Genomic DNA, 19,727 nt, shown 5'->3' with positions numbered 1-19,727 from the left:
TAGTGTAGCATTGGGCCCAGAGACAGAGGCGGAATTCCTGTTGGTGTGGACCCTGGACAGTGCAGTTTCCTTCTGAGACAGAGGCAGAATTCCTGTCGGCGAGGAAGGTTAAGGTTGTTAAGGCCGGTTCCTCTGGCCTTCCATTTGAAATTCTGAAGTCCGTAGTGTATTGTTGATTAGTATACCTTTTGTCCTTTTGCTCCTTTAGAAAATTAATAATTGTTTCGTTGTTTTATTTTACCCTTTATTCAATAAACTTTGGGTATTATTTGCTAAGGAAAACAATATAAGTGGGTAAACCAACTGGTAATGAAACCTGTTCAAGTAAACAATAATGAATCAACCCTTCAGGATTGAAGTACTGCTTTCCCCATACACAATAAACACTTCCTTGCCTCTCACCTCATGCACCTGGGAGCATCGTCACAATAAGGGACTGTCCACAAATCTCATCACAAAAGGTGAGGCTTTGAGAGGGGAGTCATACACATTTTGTGTTATATCAAATTACTAAATTTCATCTTTAAACTTTCAGGGGAAGCAGGCTAGATGGGAGGGGGGGTGCGGGGTGGGAAGTGTACCTTTGAACTTATGTGGAAAAGGATGAGATTTAGGGATGGTGCCTAACACAACAATCAGAAACCGCACTTGATGGGCAACTGTGAGCAGTGGATTCTTTCAGTCAAAAGTCAATGAGCTCTCACTGTGCATGTGCCTTGTCCGTCAGTATTTACTCTTTATATGATCTTTGCTGTAGATAGATATTCAGTGGACGATTTTGCCTATCAGGAATCTGTGATTACCTGGGTACTGCGTGACTATTGTTATAAAATGCAAATACTCAGAACTGAGGGGGCACTACTTCTGCTGTGGATATGCAGCCTTGCCAACTTCGCCCACCACTTGTTGAGCCCCAGTTTGCATCTTGGATGGTTTCTTGCATTTCCCCCTTCCTGTTGAAAGGACATTTTGAATCTGCCCTTCTGACCATTTTTTAAAAATTTAGTTTCTTACACATTCCTCTAGTCCGAATATGTATGTTTGCGCACATATTCATAATCATGAGGGGTTTGGACAAAGCAGATAGAGAGAAACTGTTCCCATTGGCGGAAGGGTCGATAGCTGGAGGACAACGACTTAAAGTGATTGGCGGAGGAACCAGAGGCGGCGTGAGGGAAATGTTTTTTTTTAACGCAACAGATTCAATCGTGGCTTTCAAAAGGGAATCGGATAAGCTGCTGAAGGGGAAAGAAATTGCAGGGCTACGGGGAAACAGTGGGGGGAGTTAAAGGCGCTATATAAATGCAAGGTGTTAGTGTTGCAATAGGGAAGGGATCTACCCAGGGTGAGTGCATGGCTTCTACATTCAGCGCTCAGCCCTACCTTTAGTTAGAATGGGTGCTATTTGTGGTAAACCTGTCAACAATTAAAGAGCAGCCTCCTTTCTGAGATGACAAGAGTCTGCACAATCTTGACAGCAGCGTCTTTTCTATTTTGGCCTTTTCCTTACATACAAATTAAGAGTTCATTGAATTGTGCACCGTCTCTAGGTTTTTTTTTCACAGAGTGGATTGTAATAAAAACCAGGACCAGATTCCACTGGGAGGTGGACTATCTAACTGAACGCTTACACATTGCTTCATCAAAACATCTCACACTGTAAGTTATGTATACAGTCCAACGCCTAGAAAAAACAGCAAGCACTCTGCGCCTGGTGGTTCCCACAATTGTCAATGAGATAAATAACCAGTTAATTTGTCTCTGGTGATATTAGTTGAGGGAATGAATCTAATCGAGGACACTCTGTTCTTAGGGGTTGGGTGTTTATCTTGCACCATGACCTGTGTAAAGGTTCAGTTTGGGGCCTCTACATTTGACTAGACAATGATAATAAATACTACCAGGCAAAAAGAACTAGAGCAGAGATGAAGAGTTTTTTTTTACACAGTGAGCTGTTGTGGTCAGGAAAGCATTGCCTGAAAAGATGGAGAAAGAAGATTCAATAATAAGTTTCAAAATGGAATTGGATCAATACTTGAAGGAGGGTAAAAATTGGAGGGCTAGGAGGGAAGTGCAAGGGAGTGAGAGTAATAACCTTAACAAAGAGGTATGATGGGCCAAATGGTCTGCTCCTGTGCTGTATAATTCTATACTTGATACGGCATCAACTCCGCACACATGGATCATGAAAAAGCCAGTTTGCAAGAGGCACTGTAGAAATATCTGGCAAAGCAATTAGCTGCTAACATCGAGTAGGTGTGCTATCGCTGAACCCTCTTGTGACCACTGACTGGCTCAATGTAAGCACAGGGGTTGAGTGGGTCCAACCACCTCTCCAGCTTCCTCCTCTTGGATCTTTAACAACTAACTGAAAACCGACAGCCATGGCGACAATGTAACTCCCTATTCAGACTGGTTACAGCACAGAAGGAGGCCATTTAGCCCGTTGAGTCAATGCCAGCTCTCTTCAAGAGGAATTTAGCTGGTCCCATTCTGCAGCCCTTTCCCTGTAGCCCTGCAACTTTTCTTTTCCTTATAGTGCTTATCCAGTTGTCTTTTAAAAGCCATGATTGGATCTGCCTCCACCACCCTCTCAAGCAGTGCATTCCAGATCCTAACAACTCGTTGCATGAAAAGGTTTTTGCTCATGTCGCTTTTGGTTCTTTCGCCAATCACCTTAAACCCGTGTCCTCTGGTTCTCAACCCTTCCGCCAATGGGATCCCTCCGATGTTTTTGCAGCAAAGGGTTCAGCAATTATTTTTTGTTTGTGGAAGACGGAAACAACAGTCGATACTTCCAGTCAGGTGACAACACACATGGAAGATGGCTGCAGTGTCATGTAAAGATATTTAAGACAATTTACCAAATGGCTCCTTAAAACGTAAAATCTGTCCCTTTCTAAGAATATTAGAAATAGGAGCCAGAGTAGACCATTTGGCCCTTTTAACCTGCCCTGTCATTCAATAAGATCATGGCTGACCTTCTGCATTAACTCCACTTTCCCTCCCACTACACATATCCCTTGATTCCCTGAGAGGCCAAAAATCTGTCATCCCAGCCTTAAATATACTCAGCGATGGAGCATCCAGAACCATCTAGGAAAGATAATTGCAAACTTTCACAATCCTCTGAGTGAACCAGTGGGTTTACCTTCTAATCTCAAGGGGCTACAAGCCAAGTTTATGACACCTTAAGCTCTGGTGAATCTGCACTGTACTCCCTTTGAGGCCAAAACCCTTCCTGAACAGCAGAGGCCCAAAACTGAATGCAGTATTCCAGCTGGGGTCTGAACAAGGTCCTTTGCAACTGAAGCACCACTTCCTTCCCTTCATATTCCAACCCCCTAAGATAAAGGCCAACATTCCATTAGTCTATCTAGTGATTCTGGGAAGTGTCTGCATGGACATCAGGGTGAGGGTATAGTAGCACTCAGCTATGACATGCCCACTCAATGATGGGAATGCTTGAAACTGCCTGGGTTAGATTTACCACTCAACCAATGCCACCAGAGACAAACTGACTAGCTGTTTATCTTATTGCTGCCTGTGGGATGATCCACCAGGCACAGACTCATGCCTGTGTTTGCCGAGATAACAATAACAACTTGCATTTATATAACACCTTTAACTTAGTAAAATGTCCCGAGTACTTCCCAGGAGCGATTATCAAAAACATAATTTGACAATGAGCCACATAAGGAGATATTAGAACTGAGGACCAAATACTTGGTCAAAGGGGTAAGTTCTAAAGAGTGTTTTAAAGGAGGAGAGAGTGGTGGAGAGGTTTAGAAAGGGACGTTGAGGGAACTTAGGGCCCAGGCAGATGATGGCACAATTGCCAATGGTGGAGCAATTAAAATTGGGGATGCTCAAGAGGCCAGAATTGGAGAAGTTGGACTTTGAAAGTAATTCACAGAGCGAAGCACTTTGGGATGTTTTGATCTTGTAGTAGGATGCTATATAAATGCAAGTTTTTTTTGTTCAGTTTAAAGAGTTCACCAATTATGAATGGCCAATTCGGAAAACTAATGAGGGGGATGGTGGGGCAGTACTTCTAAAGAACATAATTGGAGCTGGAGTAGTCCATTTGGCATTAGTCTGCTCCACCATTCAACAAGGTCATGGTTGATCATCTACCTCAATTTCACATTCCCACACTATCTCCATACCCCATAATTCGCTCAATGCTCAAAAAATCTATTGACGTTCCTCTTGAAAATACTCAATGACTGAGCATCCACAGCCCTCTGGGGTAGAGAATTCCAAAGATTCACAACCCTTTGATTGAAGAAATTTCCCCCCCCATCTCAGTCCTCAATGGCGAACCCTTTATTCTGAACCTGTGGTCCAATGTTCTAGATTCTCCAGCCAAAGGAAACATTTTTTCAGCCTCAAGCCTGTCGAGCCCCTTAAGAATTTTACATGTTTTAATTGGATCAACTCTCATTCGTCTAGACTCCAGGGAATATAGACGTAGTATACTCAAACTCTTCTTACAGGTCAATCCCCTCATCCCAGGAACCAGCCTAATAAACCTTTGTTGACCCTCTAGGACAAGTATGTCCTTCCTTAGGTAAAGAGACTAAGTTACACACAGGTCTGCAGGGGTAGACTCACCAATGCTTGGTTTATTTGTAGTAAGACTTCTTTACTCTTACATGTCAGTCCTTTTGCAACAGAAGCTAACATATCATTTGCCTCCCTATTTGCTTGCTGTACCTGCATGTTAACTTTCTGTGTTTCATGCACAAGGACACCCAGGTCCCTCTGGTCCCAGTCTCCCATGTTCCAAAATAGTGAAGGTCAGCCTACAGGATAACCATGCATCGTCCCCATCACCCGGACGAGTCAATGTCCTCAGAAGAATGTGAGGAAAAGAGAACTAAGGCAGAACGGAAACAATCTGCAAGCTGACTAGTTTCAGTTTTTCTTCTCTTTCTTGGTCCTGGCGTAGTTTTATTCTGCTGACCACTTACAGCACGAGTCCCATGATTGGGACTTCCACATTTCAGAAGTGCGGTTGCTAATTTTATGACTTGTTGGATCCCTGCAGCTTGGTAGATTCTGACCACAAAGAATTTCCAAAATCAGCTTCACAGAGAGTTGATGAAATGGCACAAATAAACCCTTACCTCCCGCCCAGGGCAGTTATTTTTGGGAAGCCCATTTCCTCAGATACCACTTCTCGTTCTGTTACTGGGTTTATTTTTACCCTCATGCCTCATGTGACTGGGGTTTCCCTCGCTAGGACGTGTCACGACTGCTGCCTCAGCGTCTGCTTTCCTCAGTTTTACAAATGATTGCACAATGGCCGAGTGAAGGAATATCCAGGTTGCAAGCTAGCAGATTGCTCTAGACAACAATTTGCATTGATATAGTGCCCTTCACGTAGTTAAACATCCTAAGTTGTTTCACGGGAGCTCTCGAATCAATGTCGGTTGCTTCAAGGTAATCTGGGGACAAAGGAAGGGTGCATTTCTTAAACCAAGTGCGCTTTTACATAAACTGCCTACACATAATCTGGGCTGACACCCCCAGTGCAGCACCATGGGAGTGCTGCACTGTCTGCATGATTTTCAGATGAGACATCAAACTGAGGTCCCATCTGCCTCCTTGGGTGGGTGTAAAAGATCCCATTTCAGAAAAGACCAGAGGAGTTATCCCTGGTGTCCTGGCCAATATTTACCCCTCAATTTACATTACACACAAAAAAAGATCTGGTCATTATATCATTGCTGTTTGTGGGAGCTTGCTGTGTGTAAATTGGCTGCACTATTTCCTACACTAATTAGCACTTTCACCTAAATCAGAAGATTGAAGGTTCCAATCTCACTTCGTAACTTAAATACAAATCTTAAGCTGGGTTTCAGTGCAGTGCTAAGGGAGTGCCACATTGTTGCAGGTCCACAACTTCTTCAGGTCTGATGTCAAACTGAGGCTCCCTCTGCCTTTACAGGGAGTTGTTAAAGAGATTCTCATGGCACTGTTCAAAAAAGAACAGAACGTTTTCCCAGAGTCCTGGCAAGCATTTTCTCCTCAACCAAAAATCGATGTATTCAACTTGTTTTTTTGCTTGTGGGATCTTGCTGTGCGCAAGCTGACAGCTGCAGTTACAGATATCACAGTGGCTACATTTCAAAAGTAGTTTGTATATGGGCTTTGAGAAGATTCTAAAGGGCATGACGAGGCGCTGTATAAATGCAGTCTGTCTATGTCTCGGCATTTGGCGTCCATGAATGTTTCTGGATAGTACATTATGCATGAAGATATTTATTGGATTCTTTCCTCCTTTGGTTTATGGAAGGATTACTGTGGTTACAATTTCCATTCGTTGAGTCGTTCAGCACTGTACAAACACATGCACACATATGCCAACAGTCACGTACACAATCACAGTCACACACGTGTGTGTATATGTGTACCACACACACACACACACACACACACACACAAACAAACACACACACACACACCCCACTTGTGACAGATTCAATCCAAAATCTTTAGCAAAAATAAATAATTTTCTTTCCTCTGAGAACAGAATATTTAATGAAGGGACCTCTACAGTGCTTCCACTGCCTCACATCGTTGTCCCTTGTGTCCATGCCAGATGAGACATCATGGTTACAATAAATATTTGCTATCCAAATCGATCTTTCCAACAGAAAGTTAAGCATCCATTTCCTGTCAATGAAAATTGTTCCTTTCCAGTTTATTTCAATATATTGACTGGTGTGTATTAAGGTTTCCCCCCTCCCCTTTTCGCTCTCAGTCTCAAGTCCGGAGGTACCAATAGCCCTTGGTGCCTCCACCAAACGGTCATTCATTGTGTGCGAGCTTAGATGGGGAGCATGCTCAGTGAAGGGTTCAGAGGAGCAGGTATCCCAGGTTTAACATTTCCCTTCCACTGTCCAAAGACGCTGAAATAATCTGCAGTGTCCTGAACTGCCACCCGCCCCAACTGGGAACAGGCAGCTGAATGAAGATGGAACAGAAAATCTTCTGAGATGGAGGTTAAAGTGAAGTAGAAAGCATGGTGAGAACTATATACGTGCTCCCCTCTAGCCCTGAGCTTGATGCGGGCATTAGATGGCCCGCAAGGGGAAGTAAGCTATTCCCCGGGATTGCCATCCCTCGTCTTGGCAAGCCCAATAAATAAATGTGAAAGTTAACCACATCTGTCAAAGGCCTGATGTGCCTTTGGCAGCTGAGTTGGAGGGCTTTCTGGAAGACTCATTTTAAAGAACTAAATTGGCCAGAACACCCCTCGATTAGCATTTAAATTTCAGTATCTGCCTAACCTGGAACAAACACAGCCGGGTTCTGCTGTCCATGTTTCTCGGGCTGTCCGGTTACCAAGAACAGATGAATGCCAAGGAATGAGAGATGCAGACAGTCCTGCTGTGTGACATTCCCCAGAGAACCAAAATAACAAGTTGTGAGGTTTGCGGAAACTTTGTGCATCGAAACTGCTGCTTTATCCTGCATTAAATCACCTTCTCTTATTAACCCACAGAGCCCTGGATTTTAAGTATAATTCATCTCCAGTGTAATTGGTAAAATAAAACTCTATAGCCATGTTTTCTTTCTCAGTTCCTGCCCTTAGATGGCCTCCTTCTGTTGGGGTACTGATCACCCATCCCCAGCGCCACACGCAGTAAGGTAATTAGCCATGCTCCACGAGGGACCATAGGCATCTCTCTGTGAGAGAGAGAGACAACTGGTTATATAGCTTGAGGGGGACCACTCCACATCAACCATGGGGCAGGCATCCATGAACTACTACAACCAGTATGGAGGCTTGAACCCGTGCTGTTGGCATCATTCCACACTATATTCTAGCCATCTAAGCTAACCAACCCCTACATGAAGGGGTCAACCTTCACTTGGGAGCCTTGGCATCAGCTGTGGCTCAGTTAGGAGCACTCTCACCTCAAAGTTGTAGGTTCAAGTCCAGAGACCTGAGCACACAATCTGCGCTGACACCCCAGTGCAGCGCTGAGGGAGAGCTGCATTGTTGGAGATGCCGTTTTTTTGTCTGAGACATAAAACCTAGACCATATCTGCCCTCTTAGATGGATCCCATGACAACTATTTCGAAGAAAAGCAGGGGAGTTATCCACCATGTCCTGATTAATATTTATCCCTCAATCAACATCACTAAAACAGGTTATCTGATCAATGTTGCATCGCTGTTTGTGGGAGCTTGCTGTGTGCAAATTGGCTGCCGTGTTTCCTACCTTAGAACAACGATTACACTTCAAAAGTAGTTCATTGGCTATAAAACATTTTGAGATGTCCTGTGGTTGTACAAGTTGCTACATAAATGCAAATTCTTTCTTTTGGATGACAAATGTCAGAGGACTATCTGACTGTGAGGGATCAAAACTCAGCTCAATACGTTCTTCACCCAATATTCAGATAAAAAGGCATGTTCTGGCTTGGGAGCCTGGGCAATGGTCAGACCCATTTGATAACCCAGAAGCACTTAAACCAATTGTGGTTGTTATATTATTCCAGTATGATTTAGGAACTATATGTTCATGTGTATGTATACATAAGTATCCAGAGTGCCACATGACTCACTGCTGCATTACAGTCTACGTATCGAGTATATCAGTCTGCAGCACGGTATGATACATTCGATGGAGCTCCAGCATTTGAGTTTAGGAGTGTCATTATTTTGAACTCCTGGGAACCACAAGACATAACAGTGGTGCCACCTCCCTCACCAGCTAACTCAGCAAAGATCAGGAATCCTTCTTGCCTGTTTTTACTGTGCAAAGCACTTAATGACGGAACCATTCAGGGAGCAGTGGCATCTTTGGGTTCCCATTCTTGCTAATTCTGTCCGGGCAGAGTACTCCCTTACACCATTTGTCCTCCCATTACCACCCACCATGGTCACCACCGCCCACCCCCACACCAACCCAGCCTTTAAACTAGGTGCTGGTTACATTGGTTACATTGCAGAGGCCTATATCCAAACGTTGGAAGCAGCTCCCTTGGTCTATTTAAACAAGCTCATGCTTCTTAACCAATGGCAGAGACACATTTTTTTGCCTTTGCTCCTTATGTTTTTACTGAGGAGACCAGGGAACAGGGAGAGAACATGATATCTTTCCAGGGGTGGTGGGGGGGTGGGGCTACGGTATTATAGTGTAAAAGACTCTTAAAACATCAAGAAAAAAAATCACCTTGTCCAAGACCTGATTTTTGGATGAATGCAGCACCCTGATGTCTCAATGTATCAGCCGTGCTGCTGTGTTAGATCTCAATTACTGAATGCTAATGCTGCCAAGTCGGGAATTCATATTCACAATTACACTATTAATGTCTAGTTTGATGTCTTGCAATAATCCCTGCTGCTCTCCAAAACCCAGTTCAGGTCACATGACCAGTGGCATTCATAAGTTGCGCCAATTGCCATACACAATACGGGGTCTATGAGAGCAGATTTTCAAAAACACATTCACTCAATCATGTATTGTTATCTCGTTCAGTACGGGCCTGACAAATAGGCCGAGTCTTTCAACCAAATACAGAGACACAGAAAGAAATGTAAGTACGCTGCAGTTTTTTTCCCCCCTCTCTATAGCAGAGGAGTACAGGCTGGTGTCAATGAGATACAGTGGCTGAGTCACCCTGGAACAGGCACGAATATACTGAGAAAGAAAGGAGCTTTCTCCAAACGCAGGCAGCTTGTTAATCAATGTGGCAGTGTGAAGAAAGGACAGATTCCTCTTTTTTTTCAACTGTTAGCCCTAATAGACATAAGCACAAATCCCCCTATTTTTCTCTCCAATCTCTCTCCTCCTACAGTGGAGATGGGACGGAGGGTGGACTAACAATGAATTTCTTTTCTCCCAATATTCTTCCCTTCCAACCCCACTTTCTACTGTATCATTCTTCCATTGTGTCCAGGAAACTCCAATGTCATAGTCAAGTGTTCATTCCTTTCAGTGAGGTTAGTCAACAACAACAACAACTTACATTTATATGGCACCTTTAGCATAGTAAAACATCCTTCATAGAAGCGACTGTCAAAACACAAAAGGAGATATTAGGCCAGGTGAAAAGCTTGGTCAAAGCCACAGGCTTTAAGAGCATCTCAAGAGAGGCGGGGAGGCAGTGAAGTTTAGGGACGGAATTCCAGAACCCAGGGCCCAAACAGCTGAAAACACGGCCCCCGAGTGGGGGAGGCAAAGAAAAGCGGAGATAGGCAAGAGGCCAGAATTGGAGGGGTGCAGAGACCTCGGAGTGGTAGTTCATGGAGACCTGCCGCCTTCTCTTGTTCCACATTTGATGTAGAGTAGTGCCCCTCAAGCTATCTAACTTATTGTCTCTCTCTCTCCCTCTCTCTCTAATGAAGAGAGATGCCTACGGTATTTCGTGGGCCATGGGTAATTATCAAAGGAGATCTCGGAGGGTTGTAGGGAAACAGTGAATATTAGAATGCTATTTCAAGGTGTGTGTGTCTGTGTGTCAGAATGAATGAAGGAAGGGCATCAGGGCCCAGCTCCATCCTGAGCTCACAAAGTCCTCCTGTACATCGCCTATACCCTCTCCATAATACCACTCTCCTCTATAGACTGCTGACACTGCCCCTTTAAGTGCTCCTTTAATGTCACAACAGGCTGTGACCAGTTTTTCACACACTCAAGAGACAGCAAGGGCAGAACCAATGCTCACAAGGGCTCCCATTCCCCTCCCACTCTGTATTGTGGATAGTTTATTTTCTGAATTACAAGCCAGCACAGCAGTGAATCTGCAGTGCTGTGCTTTTCGTTAAAATAGTTCATTTGTTCAAGCCCATTATGTCTGTGCATATTCCAGTCGTTTGCTTTCCAGCTGAATAGCAACAGGGTGTTTGTTAACTGCAGGCAGAATCTGGCCTGTTGTCAACGTTTCACAGATTAGAGACAGGAAGAGCAGAGTAAGTTCTCTTTGGCTGGGAGGGTCAAGGTTCATATTGGCACACGCATACACATCTCATTGTTCAGAAGGCTCTGAGGGTCCTGTAAATATCCTTTTAAAGGGGTAGTGTCATTTTTGGTAAACAGCCTCGTAAGCCAAATTTACTGGGTGATTAAGTGTGCACGAGTCCTCTTGAAAATGACTTTGACAAACCTTTCCCCCATTTTCTTGCAGACACACAGCAGTGATACAGGCCTTGGGCTGTCCCAATCCATCACCCAGTGCGCTAAGACTCATCGCACAACACCGGGATAAATTGGTAATCTCGGGTAGATAGGGTGGCTGCATTTGGAAATGTAAAAACGTCACACAGTAACAGGATAGATGCTCTACTGAGCTTGGCCCGAGACATATTGCGGAGTGCGCAGAGAACAGCTTCACCGATACTGATCTAGGAGTGCTCACTGGGGCAGAACAACTTTGCATCCTTGATCACACAGTTATTTTGTGCTGAAGTGGAAAAATAGAACTTGAATTTGTGCAGCCAATTAAGTGCTTTGAAAGTGTTGTAATGTTTGCGGACAGCAAGATCCCACAAAAAGGCAATGCGATAGTGACCAGACAATCTGTTTTAGTGATGCTGGTTGAGGGATAAATATTGTTCCAGACACAGGGAAGAACTCCCCTTGTCTGCTTCAAAGTAGTGTCACGGGATCTTGAGAGGGCAGATGGGATCTTGGTTTAATGTCTCATCTGAACGACAGAGGAGCCATCATTCCCAACTTGCTATGGGCCAGGTGCAGGGAGGTGGGATTAGAAAGGGCACCTGGGTGTCCTCAGGCTGGCATGGACAAGATGGGCCGAATAACCTCCTTCTGTGCTGTAACTTTTCTATGGTTCAACCCCGACAAGCATAAAATTCAGAAACTATTGTAAAAGTGCTACTTGCAGATGTATAAATACCATCTTTGACAGTTCCATCTATCTGGTTGATAGGAGAGGCTGAGCTAATTCGTTGGCAGGGCCTTAGATCCAGCAGGGACAAGGGAGTGACAGAAGTGACTTGGCCTTTCGGAAGCAGTCAGATCCCTGTGAACTCTGTGAACATTAATTGAATTGATTTGAACATACATACATACATACGAACATGCGAATTAAGAGCAGGAGTGGGCAACTCGGCCCCTCAGGTCTGCTCCGCCATTCAATAAGATCATGGCTGATCTCATTGTAACCTCAACCCCACATTCCTGCCCACCCCCCGATAACCTTTCACCCCCTTGCTCATCAAGAATCTATCTATCTCTGCCTGAAAAATATTCAAAGACTCCCTTTAATTACAGGGGTTTGGTGAGGCAGTTGGGGGTTGGGAGGGAGTGGGGAGGGGAGTTTGGGGAATGGTTTGAATGGAGGCTGTCCATCGGTTCACAATTCCTGTTGTTTTCCCAATTTCAGACAAAGCTTCTCAATCAGGACCTCAATGATGAAGCAGAAACTCATTGACCAGAAAGTCCTCAGTTCACCTCAGAACTTTCTTTCAGAAATAAAACTGCGTGCAGCAAGATGAACAACCTCACTGACCACAAAAAAATAAGCTGCTGACAGAAAAGCAAACTTTAAGAAGTCATTGCATAACATTTGGAGCTGTACTAAAATTCCACGGGTTATGCATTCCATCACGGAAATCCTTACTTTTAGCAGTTAATCAGTTCTTCCCAAATTCTCACCTTTCCCATTCAGTCAGATTCAGCCCCCTTATACTGTTGGGGCTATGTAAACCAGGCTCAGTCACACTGTTGTTCTACAATGCACCCCATGTGAAGGGACTTTTGCAACCGGTAGCACAGGTCCCGCTAGATAGTACTGGACCTAACCCACCTCACCCCAAAATAGCTGCTGAGGGATCCTTTAGGAAGCCCCATTGTATTTGCTTCTGTTGCACATGCTACCTAGCAACCAGAGATATAGTTGCAAGTAGGAATTAAGCGCAGATATAACTGGGATCTGTTCAAACGCATCTGTGTTCAATATGGTGGCCCCATCAAGGTAACTTAATACTCAAACTCAGTGCTCAATGCTCAGGGGGCAACAGTGGTGAGTGGTAACATCACCAGTCTAGTAATCCAAAGACCCAGGCTAATGCTCTGGGGGTATAGGTTCAAATCACCCCCATGCCAGTTGGTAGAATTTGAGTTCAGCTAATAAATTTGGAATATAAAGCTAGTCTCAGCAATAGTGACCAATCTATCATTGATTTCTTTTTCATTAAAAACCCCTCTAGTTCACTAATGTCCTTTTAGGGAAGGAAATCTGTCGTCCTTACCTGGCCTGGCCTACATGTGACTCCAGACCCACAGTAATATGGCTGACTCTTAACTGCCCCTCTGAAATGGCCTAGCTAGCCACTCAGTTCAAGGGCAATTAGAGATGGGCAACAAGTGCTGGCCTTGCCAGTGATGCCCACATCCCATGAAAGAATAAAGAAAAACTCAAATCAATTTTGTTTTCTTTTCAGTGGCTGCATTTAGTTAAGTTTCCTTCCTTTTCAAAGTAATCATGAGGCAATGTGAGACAGAGAGCCCCATAATCCTCGACAGATCTCAAAGCAATGTAAAAGATCACAAGATAATTACGGATTGCAATACCAAAAGTTCGTTTGTTCCTCACTGCAGCATTCAGTCGTTTCTTAAGTGATTCCAGTGTTTCCACCTCTACTGTCCTTCCTTGAACTGCCTGCTATGGCTAAATCGATAACACTTAAACTAGGCTGACACTCCAGTGCAGTACTGAGGGAGTGCTGAATGCCTGAAGTGCTGCCTTTTGGGATGAAATGTTGGACTGAGGCCCCATCGGCTCTCTCAATGGCATTATTTCGAAGACAAACGGTGATGTTAACATCACTTAAAACAATTGATTCAAATGACAGTAGGATTGAGCTTGATAACAATCCAGCCCCCTCCCACGGCCAAACAGCCTGCCAATATCCATTAGCTGAGTGCCACACATGAAGATGGGCAGTTTGGGTGAGAAACTGTGTCCATACCAGGCTTCGGAGGAAGAAGAAAGAAAAAGGGCCAATGATATGAATGTTATTGAGTGGTAGGGCAGCCGGCACTGACGAATATATAGAACAGGCAATCCCAGAAGAGAATTCCCTCCTCACAGCAACACAAAGGAAGATCCTCTGAAAAGCAAAAGCCAGTTTTAGTTTTCTCCAAGACTTCTGGCACTAGTTTCCCAGTATTGTGGCTTCCTTTCAGTCATTTTATTTTTAACACGAGTGTCCTTGAACAAAGCAAAAAAAAAATACACCCACAATAAAACATCTGTACAGAAGATTATATTTCTGTACATTCCCACTGCCAAGGTTGCAAAGAAATGAAGGCTGGTTTTTCTACTTGTGAAATTCCCATAACCTTAAATCCCACTCCGGGACTTGAGCACACAAAAAAAAAAATCAAGGGCAGAACTGAGGGAGTGCAGCAGGGTCAGAGGTGCTGTCTTTTGGATGAGATGTTAAAATTTCAGGTGGATGTGAAAGAGCCCGTGGCACTATTTGGAAGAAGAGCAGGTGACATTCCAGAAGGGAGGAGAGACACAGGTTTATGCTGAGTGCTGGAGTGAGGGAAAACTTGGCTTCAGCAGCACCCCACTACCCAGCACCCACCCCACCGCCCCCATTCCCCACACCCCACCCCTCCGCACCACAGGACTGGGAAAAAAGTAAAGAAAAATCAGTCAAAGTTTCTGATTACTGTCTAGTGACTTATAAGTGACTTATGCAGCATGTAGATATGCAGTGAGGACACGAACAAACTCTACTGTGATGCCCTAAATGGCCAAATAGCTAGAGACACTCAGATGTCATGTATTGGGATAAAATACTGATGGGCAGCTGAGGGTGGTGCAAGTGGATTCAATAATAAGGAACTGGATATTAACTTATAAAGGGGTAAATATGCAGGGCTATGTGGAAAGAGCAGAGCTAATTGGATAGCTCTTTCGAAGAGCCAACACAGACTCAATGGGCCAAACATCCCCCTTTCTTTGAACTATCATTCTATTATTATTCCCTTCCACATTTAGTATCTCAACAAAAACAACAGCAACTTGCAATTATCTAACCCATTTTAAACACCCCCAAGTCACTTAACAAGAATCTAATTGGATCAATAATAACTAGCAGCGTCTTAAAAGGAGGAGAGTGAGGCGGAGAAGTTTGGAAAGGGAATTTCAGAGCTTACGCAACTGAAGGCATGGCCAGCAATGAAGGAGAGATAGGAATTGGGGATGCACAAGAGGCCAGAATTGGACGGGTGCAGAGTTCTCAGGGGCTGGGGTGGAGGGGTGTGTGATTGGATGAGGTTACAGAGGTAGAGCGACGTGAGGGCATGGAGGTTATCTGAGCCACATTGATTTCTGTAATGAAATATCCCAGGCTCTTTCTACAGCGAGAGTTCAGACATTAAGCAGAAGGGAAGTCAGGGAAGGTGACTAAAGGCACGGCACATACGTGTCATATTGTACAGTGCTTGACTGGTCTTACGTCTGTTAGATTGGGAGCTTGTTTGTAATTCAGTTTTGAATTCATTTGGGTGGAAAAAATTGGCTATTATATCACCGATCACATCTGACAGCATCTCTCTAGAACATTTAAATCAAACCGGCAATGCTCTTTTCAATAATATAATGCAGTTGACAAGCTGATGTTTCTTCTACCACATCAGCAATGACCATGGAAACTGTTGTAAGACGTTGTGTGTAGCTCAGAAGGTCTCACAAAGAGGTTTTGAGTCTTGCATAATTTAACAGCAAGTCTTTATTAACTACTCATAAATGTGTACATACATACTGTATAAGGTCTAAGCTAGGAGCTGTCCCCATGCTTGCCTCTACACATGTCTCTGTCCAGTACAGGACTGTCCTCTAGACTCCAGTCATGGGTTCCTTTACATCACAGTGTGGGCATTTCTGTACACAGTCCCACATTAACACTTCTATGCCATGCCCTTGTACTACAGAAACTGTTACCAGTAAGAAATTAATTACATGTACACACACGCATGCATTTGTTTGGCATGCATACATTCATGTGTGCTTTTTCCATCTCCAGGGTTGCCAGTTCTCTTTCTGAATAAACAAGAAATTTCTAAATCACCTTGGCCATTCCCATGACAACATGGAGATGCCAAGTTAATGGGTATCAATCCCCGGCACTTCAAGCAAAGCAGCAAGAACTTGATGCCACACTGGTTTTATTGTCCAGTTCTCTCTCCACCTCTCCTGACGATGCCAACTCCTGCTGGGGTCCAAAGGTTCTGCTACCTCACCCATGTGACCAACTTCAGGAGTGATCTCTGATCGTGAGAGGCGTCAGCAGCTTTCCACGCCCTCAGGATGTTCCAACCTGCTTCACAGTCAATGAATTACCTCAGAAGTGTTGTGTAGGCAAACTCGTGGATGCCCATTATTAGGCCAGTGGGGTACACAGGGAGCAGTCCCAATCCTTGAAGAGTGAGGTCCAAGGCGTACCTGATACACCTTGTATTGTAGCGGATAATAACAAACTGCTCACCGGAGAAGGGAAATGGAAGATCAGGCCACTGTGCCAGGTAGATGTTTAATTGAGACAGGAAAGGGGCGATGCATAGACCTGGTTTCCTTCAGGACAAACCAGCCTTGTGCTGAGGGTCACAAAATAGGCACTTGGTGCCTTTATTCACTTATGCAAAGGGCCTAAAGTTGGTTTCAGGTGTAGGCACCAAACGATTTCTTTTAGCCTTTATTGGCGCACTTGTGGCTCGCAATGAGCATGAGCTTCCTTCCCACCATATTGGAAGCTGAGAGGCCATTTAGAGGCTGAAAGACAGTCGCAGCTGAATTTCTTTGGCACTCTATCAGAGCAGGCAGGTGAGGCCGTGGTTTAACATCTCCTCTGGAAGGCAGCACATTGAACAAAGTGGCACCTCCCTCAAAACTGCACAGAAGAAACAGTTGCCTCAACTTTCTATAACAACCTTCAACCTTCTGCCTCAGAGCCAGGAGTCAAACTGACATCTTCATCAGATCCTCAAACAGTCTTGTGACATACATGTGACGAGCCTGAACTGAGGTAGCATAGAGACTGTAAATCTCTGTGAAAGCTTCGAAGATCATTGACAAAATAAAATTATATACAAGGCTCCAGGAAACGCAGCACCGAGGCAATTCTCCCTCTCCAATGTTAACTTCTAAAAGTCACCACGCAAGGTGTTTCTAGGGGTTATGAGTTTATGTTTTGAAGCTTTTCTCACCTCAAGGTTTCAAGCGCAAGGGAAGCAAGTCACAGGGGGTGTTTGTATGTCTCGCCAGAGGTGCAGTCATTCTGCACATCGCAGACACTCAAGGACAGTTTGATCTTGGCTATCAGTTACCAAGCGAGGTAAAGTCCAACCATCCAGCTGGGTACTGCTGGTGTAAATGAGCCTCTCAAATTCTGCACTCTCGACCTGAGAGGACAGGACCCCTGATTGAGCAATTGCCTCCTCACTACTCACCATCTGAGGTGAAACAAGAGGCTCTGGGTTAGATTAAATTGTGGAACAATGTCATAAAACAATTCCTTATAGACGGATTCCTCATTTCATTACACAAAGAGGGGAAAACTCCTCTTACTGGGGAATACAAAACAGCCTCTGCACTCCTAATGTGAGATCCTGTCCCCATTTCCCCTGCTCCTCCCCGTTCCCCACCAACTTTTTTAAAGACTTGGCTGCACTCTGGATTACAGTAAGCAGAGTTAAACATCAGCAATAAGAGGCACTACTGTACCTCATCATACAGACATACCATCACAGAAACAAACAGTGCACAAATCAGTCACAGCTCCATGGCAACGACAGGGCTGGTTGCAAATGCAAGTGCTCACCAGATCTTCCCTCAGAAGAAAGTGCACAACAACATCTAGGAGTCAGCCTACCTCAGTGAGGGGGAGATCGGGGTCCAGCTGGGTGAAGCTGTGAAGGACCACAGAGCTGGGATCGCCAGTCACCTCCAGCCTCACGCCATCCCAGATCTGCCTCAAGCGTCGGGAGCCGTCAAACATCTTTTGCCCGCTGGCTGCGCAGTCATTTTGCAACTCTGGCCACATCAGGCGAACCATGTGAAAGGCTGGTTTCTCTCGTCTCTCAGAATGACACGAAACAAATCATCCTTCTTGTCAGAGGCACTGACCAACGGAGGCTGCTCAGCGTTTCAAAGAGAGGGAAGTCCCTTCTTCACCCTCCCCTGCCTTCTCACTCTCTAAAGGCACCGGACTGTGGCTAAGCCATAAATGGGATGTGGCAGCGATTGCACCCGCCTCTCAAGGGCAGGCCATGATGTCACCATCATTGTTCAGCAATGCTGTGTGCAGCCTCCAAACAATGGACTGGATTTCTGCTGGCACTGGAGTGGACTGAATATGGAAGAGCTCACATTACACTCAAACTAGCTCGTTAAAATAAAAAAAAAATCGGTGTGAAGTTAATTCTAACCCATCGACACAAATATATAGGCTTAATAAGCGGAGGGGGTTCTTTATAAAAGAAGCATTGTGGGTGTACCTGTACGGCATGGACTGCAGAGGTTCAAGAACAGGCTCACCACCATCTTATCAAGGGCAATTAGGGATGGGCAAGAAACGCTGGCCTTGTCAGAGACACCCACATCCAATAAAAAATCAAATCAAATCAACTAAGAAGTTATGATGCATGTGTGTTGTTTTAGATATAGATATATTTTTATTTTTGTTTATTCTTTCATGGGATGTGGGTGTCACTGGCCTGGCCAGTGTTTAAAGGCAAAATACTGCGGATGCTGGAAATCTGAAACAAAATTAAAAAATGCTGGAAAAACTCAACAGATCTGACAGCATCTGTGGAGAGAAAGGCAGAGTTAACGTTTCCAGTCCATATGACTCTTCTTCAGAGCTTCTTCTTGCCAGTGTTTGTTGCCCATCCCTAATTGCCCTTGAACGGAGTGGCTTGCCACACCGTTTCAGGGGGCAGTTAAGAGTCAACCACAGTGCTCTGGATCTGGAGTCACATGTAGGCCAGACCGGGTAAGGATGGCAGATTTCCTTCCCTGAAAGACCAAAATGGGATTTTACAACAATCAACTTGGCTTCATGGTCACCATTACTGAGACTATATTTTCAATTCCAGATTATTACTTGTTGACCTGACCGCAGCTCTAGAAGCCGTGAAGGAAGGGAGTACAGACTAGATCCCTGGGGAGTTGGAGCAGCAATTTTTGACATATTTAAAATAAAAGATTTTATTTTCACCAACTGCCATGGTAGGATTTGAACACTTGTCCCCAGGACATTAGCCTGGGGTTATTGGCTTAGTAGTCCACTAACATTACCAGTACACCGCTGTCTCCCTTTGTAGTGGCTGTGGCTCATTTGCCTCTTGCCTCTGAATCACACTGAACCCAAGTATCACTCCAGGGCTTGAATATAAAAATCAAGGCTGACACTCCAGTGCAGTATTGAGGGAGTGCTGCACTATTGGAGAGACATTAAACTGAGGCACCATCTGCCTGCCCAAGTAGATATAAGATGGCACTATTCTGAAGAAGAGCAGGGGAGTTATCCCCAGTGTCCTGTCCAATATTTATCCTTCAATCAACATCACAAAAACAGATTATCTGATCATTATCACATTGCTATTTTCGGGAGTTTGCTGTGTGCAAATTGGCTGCCATGTTTCCTACGATACAACAGTGGTTATGCTTCAAAAAGTATTTCATTGGCTGTAAAACTTTTTGAGGCATCCAGTGGTCACGAAAAT

The 19,727-nt window shown here is 44.5% G+C and overlaps 1 protein-coding gene across 5 annotated transcripts in view; it reads right to left on the bottom strand.

Annotated features, from left to right (window-relative positions):
• The window catches only part of LOC144685494 (ral guanine nucleotide dissociation stimulator-like), a 157,932-nt gene that overhangs the window by 30,869 nt on the left and 107,336 nt on the right, over positions 1-19,727 (bottom strand). For 3 of the 5 annotated variants that reach the window (XM_078550066.1, XM_078550070.1, XM_078550067.1), the window contains exon 1: positions 17,873-18,199. The exons of the other annotated variants lie outside the window; for them this stretch is intronic. In XM_078550066.1, coding sequence (XP_078406192.1) covers positions 17,873-18,055 — 183 coding nt within the window. In that variant the 5' untranslated portion in view covers positions 18,056-18,199. Of the gene's footprint in view, positions 1-17,872; positions 18,200-19,727 lie in introns of those variants that run through there. 5 annotated transcript variants of the gene reach the window in all.

Source organism: Cetorhinus maximus, chromosome 10, assembly GCF_964194155.1.
Source record: "Cetorhinus maximus chromosome 10, sCetMax3.hap1.1, whole genome shotgun sequence".
Taxonomy (NCBI): Eukaryota; Metazoa; Chordata; class Chondrichthyes; order Lamniformes; family Cetorhinidae; genus Cetorhinus; species Cetorhinus maximus.
This window is presented reverse-complemented; position numbering and strand designations above follow the sequence as displayed.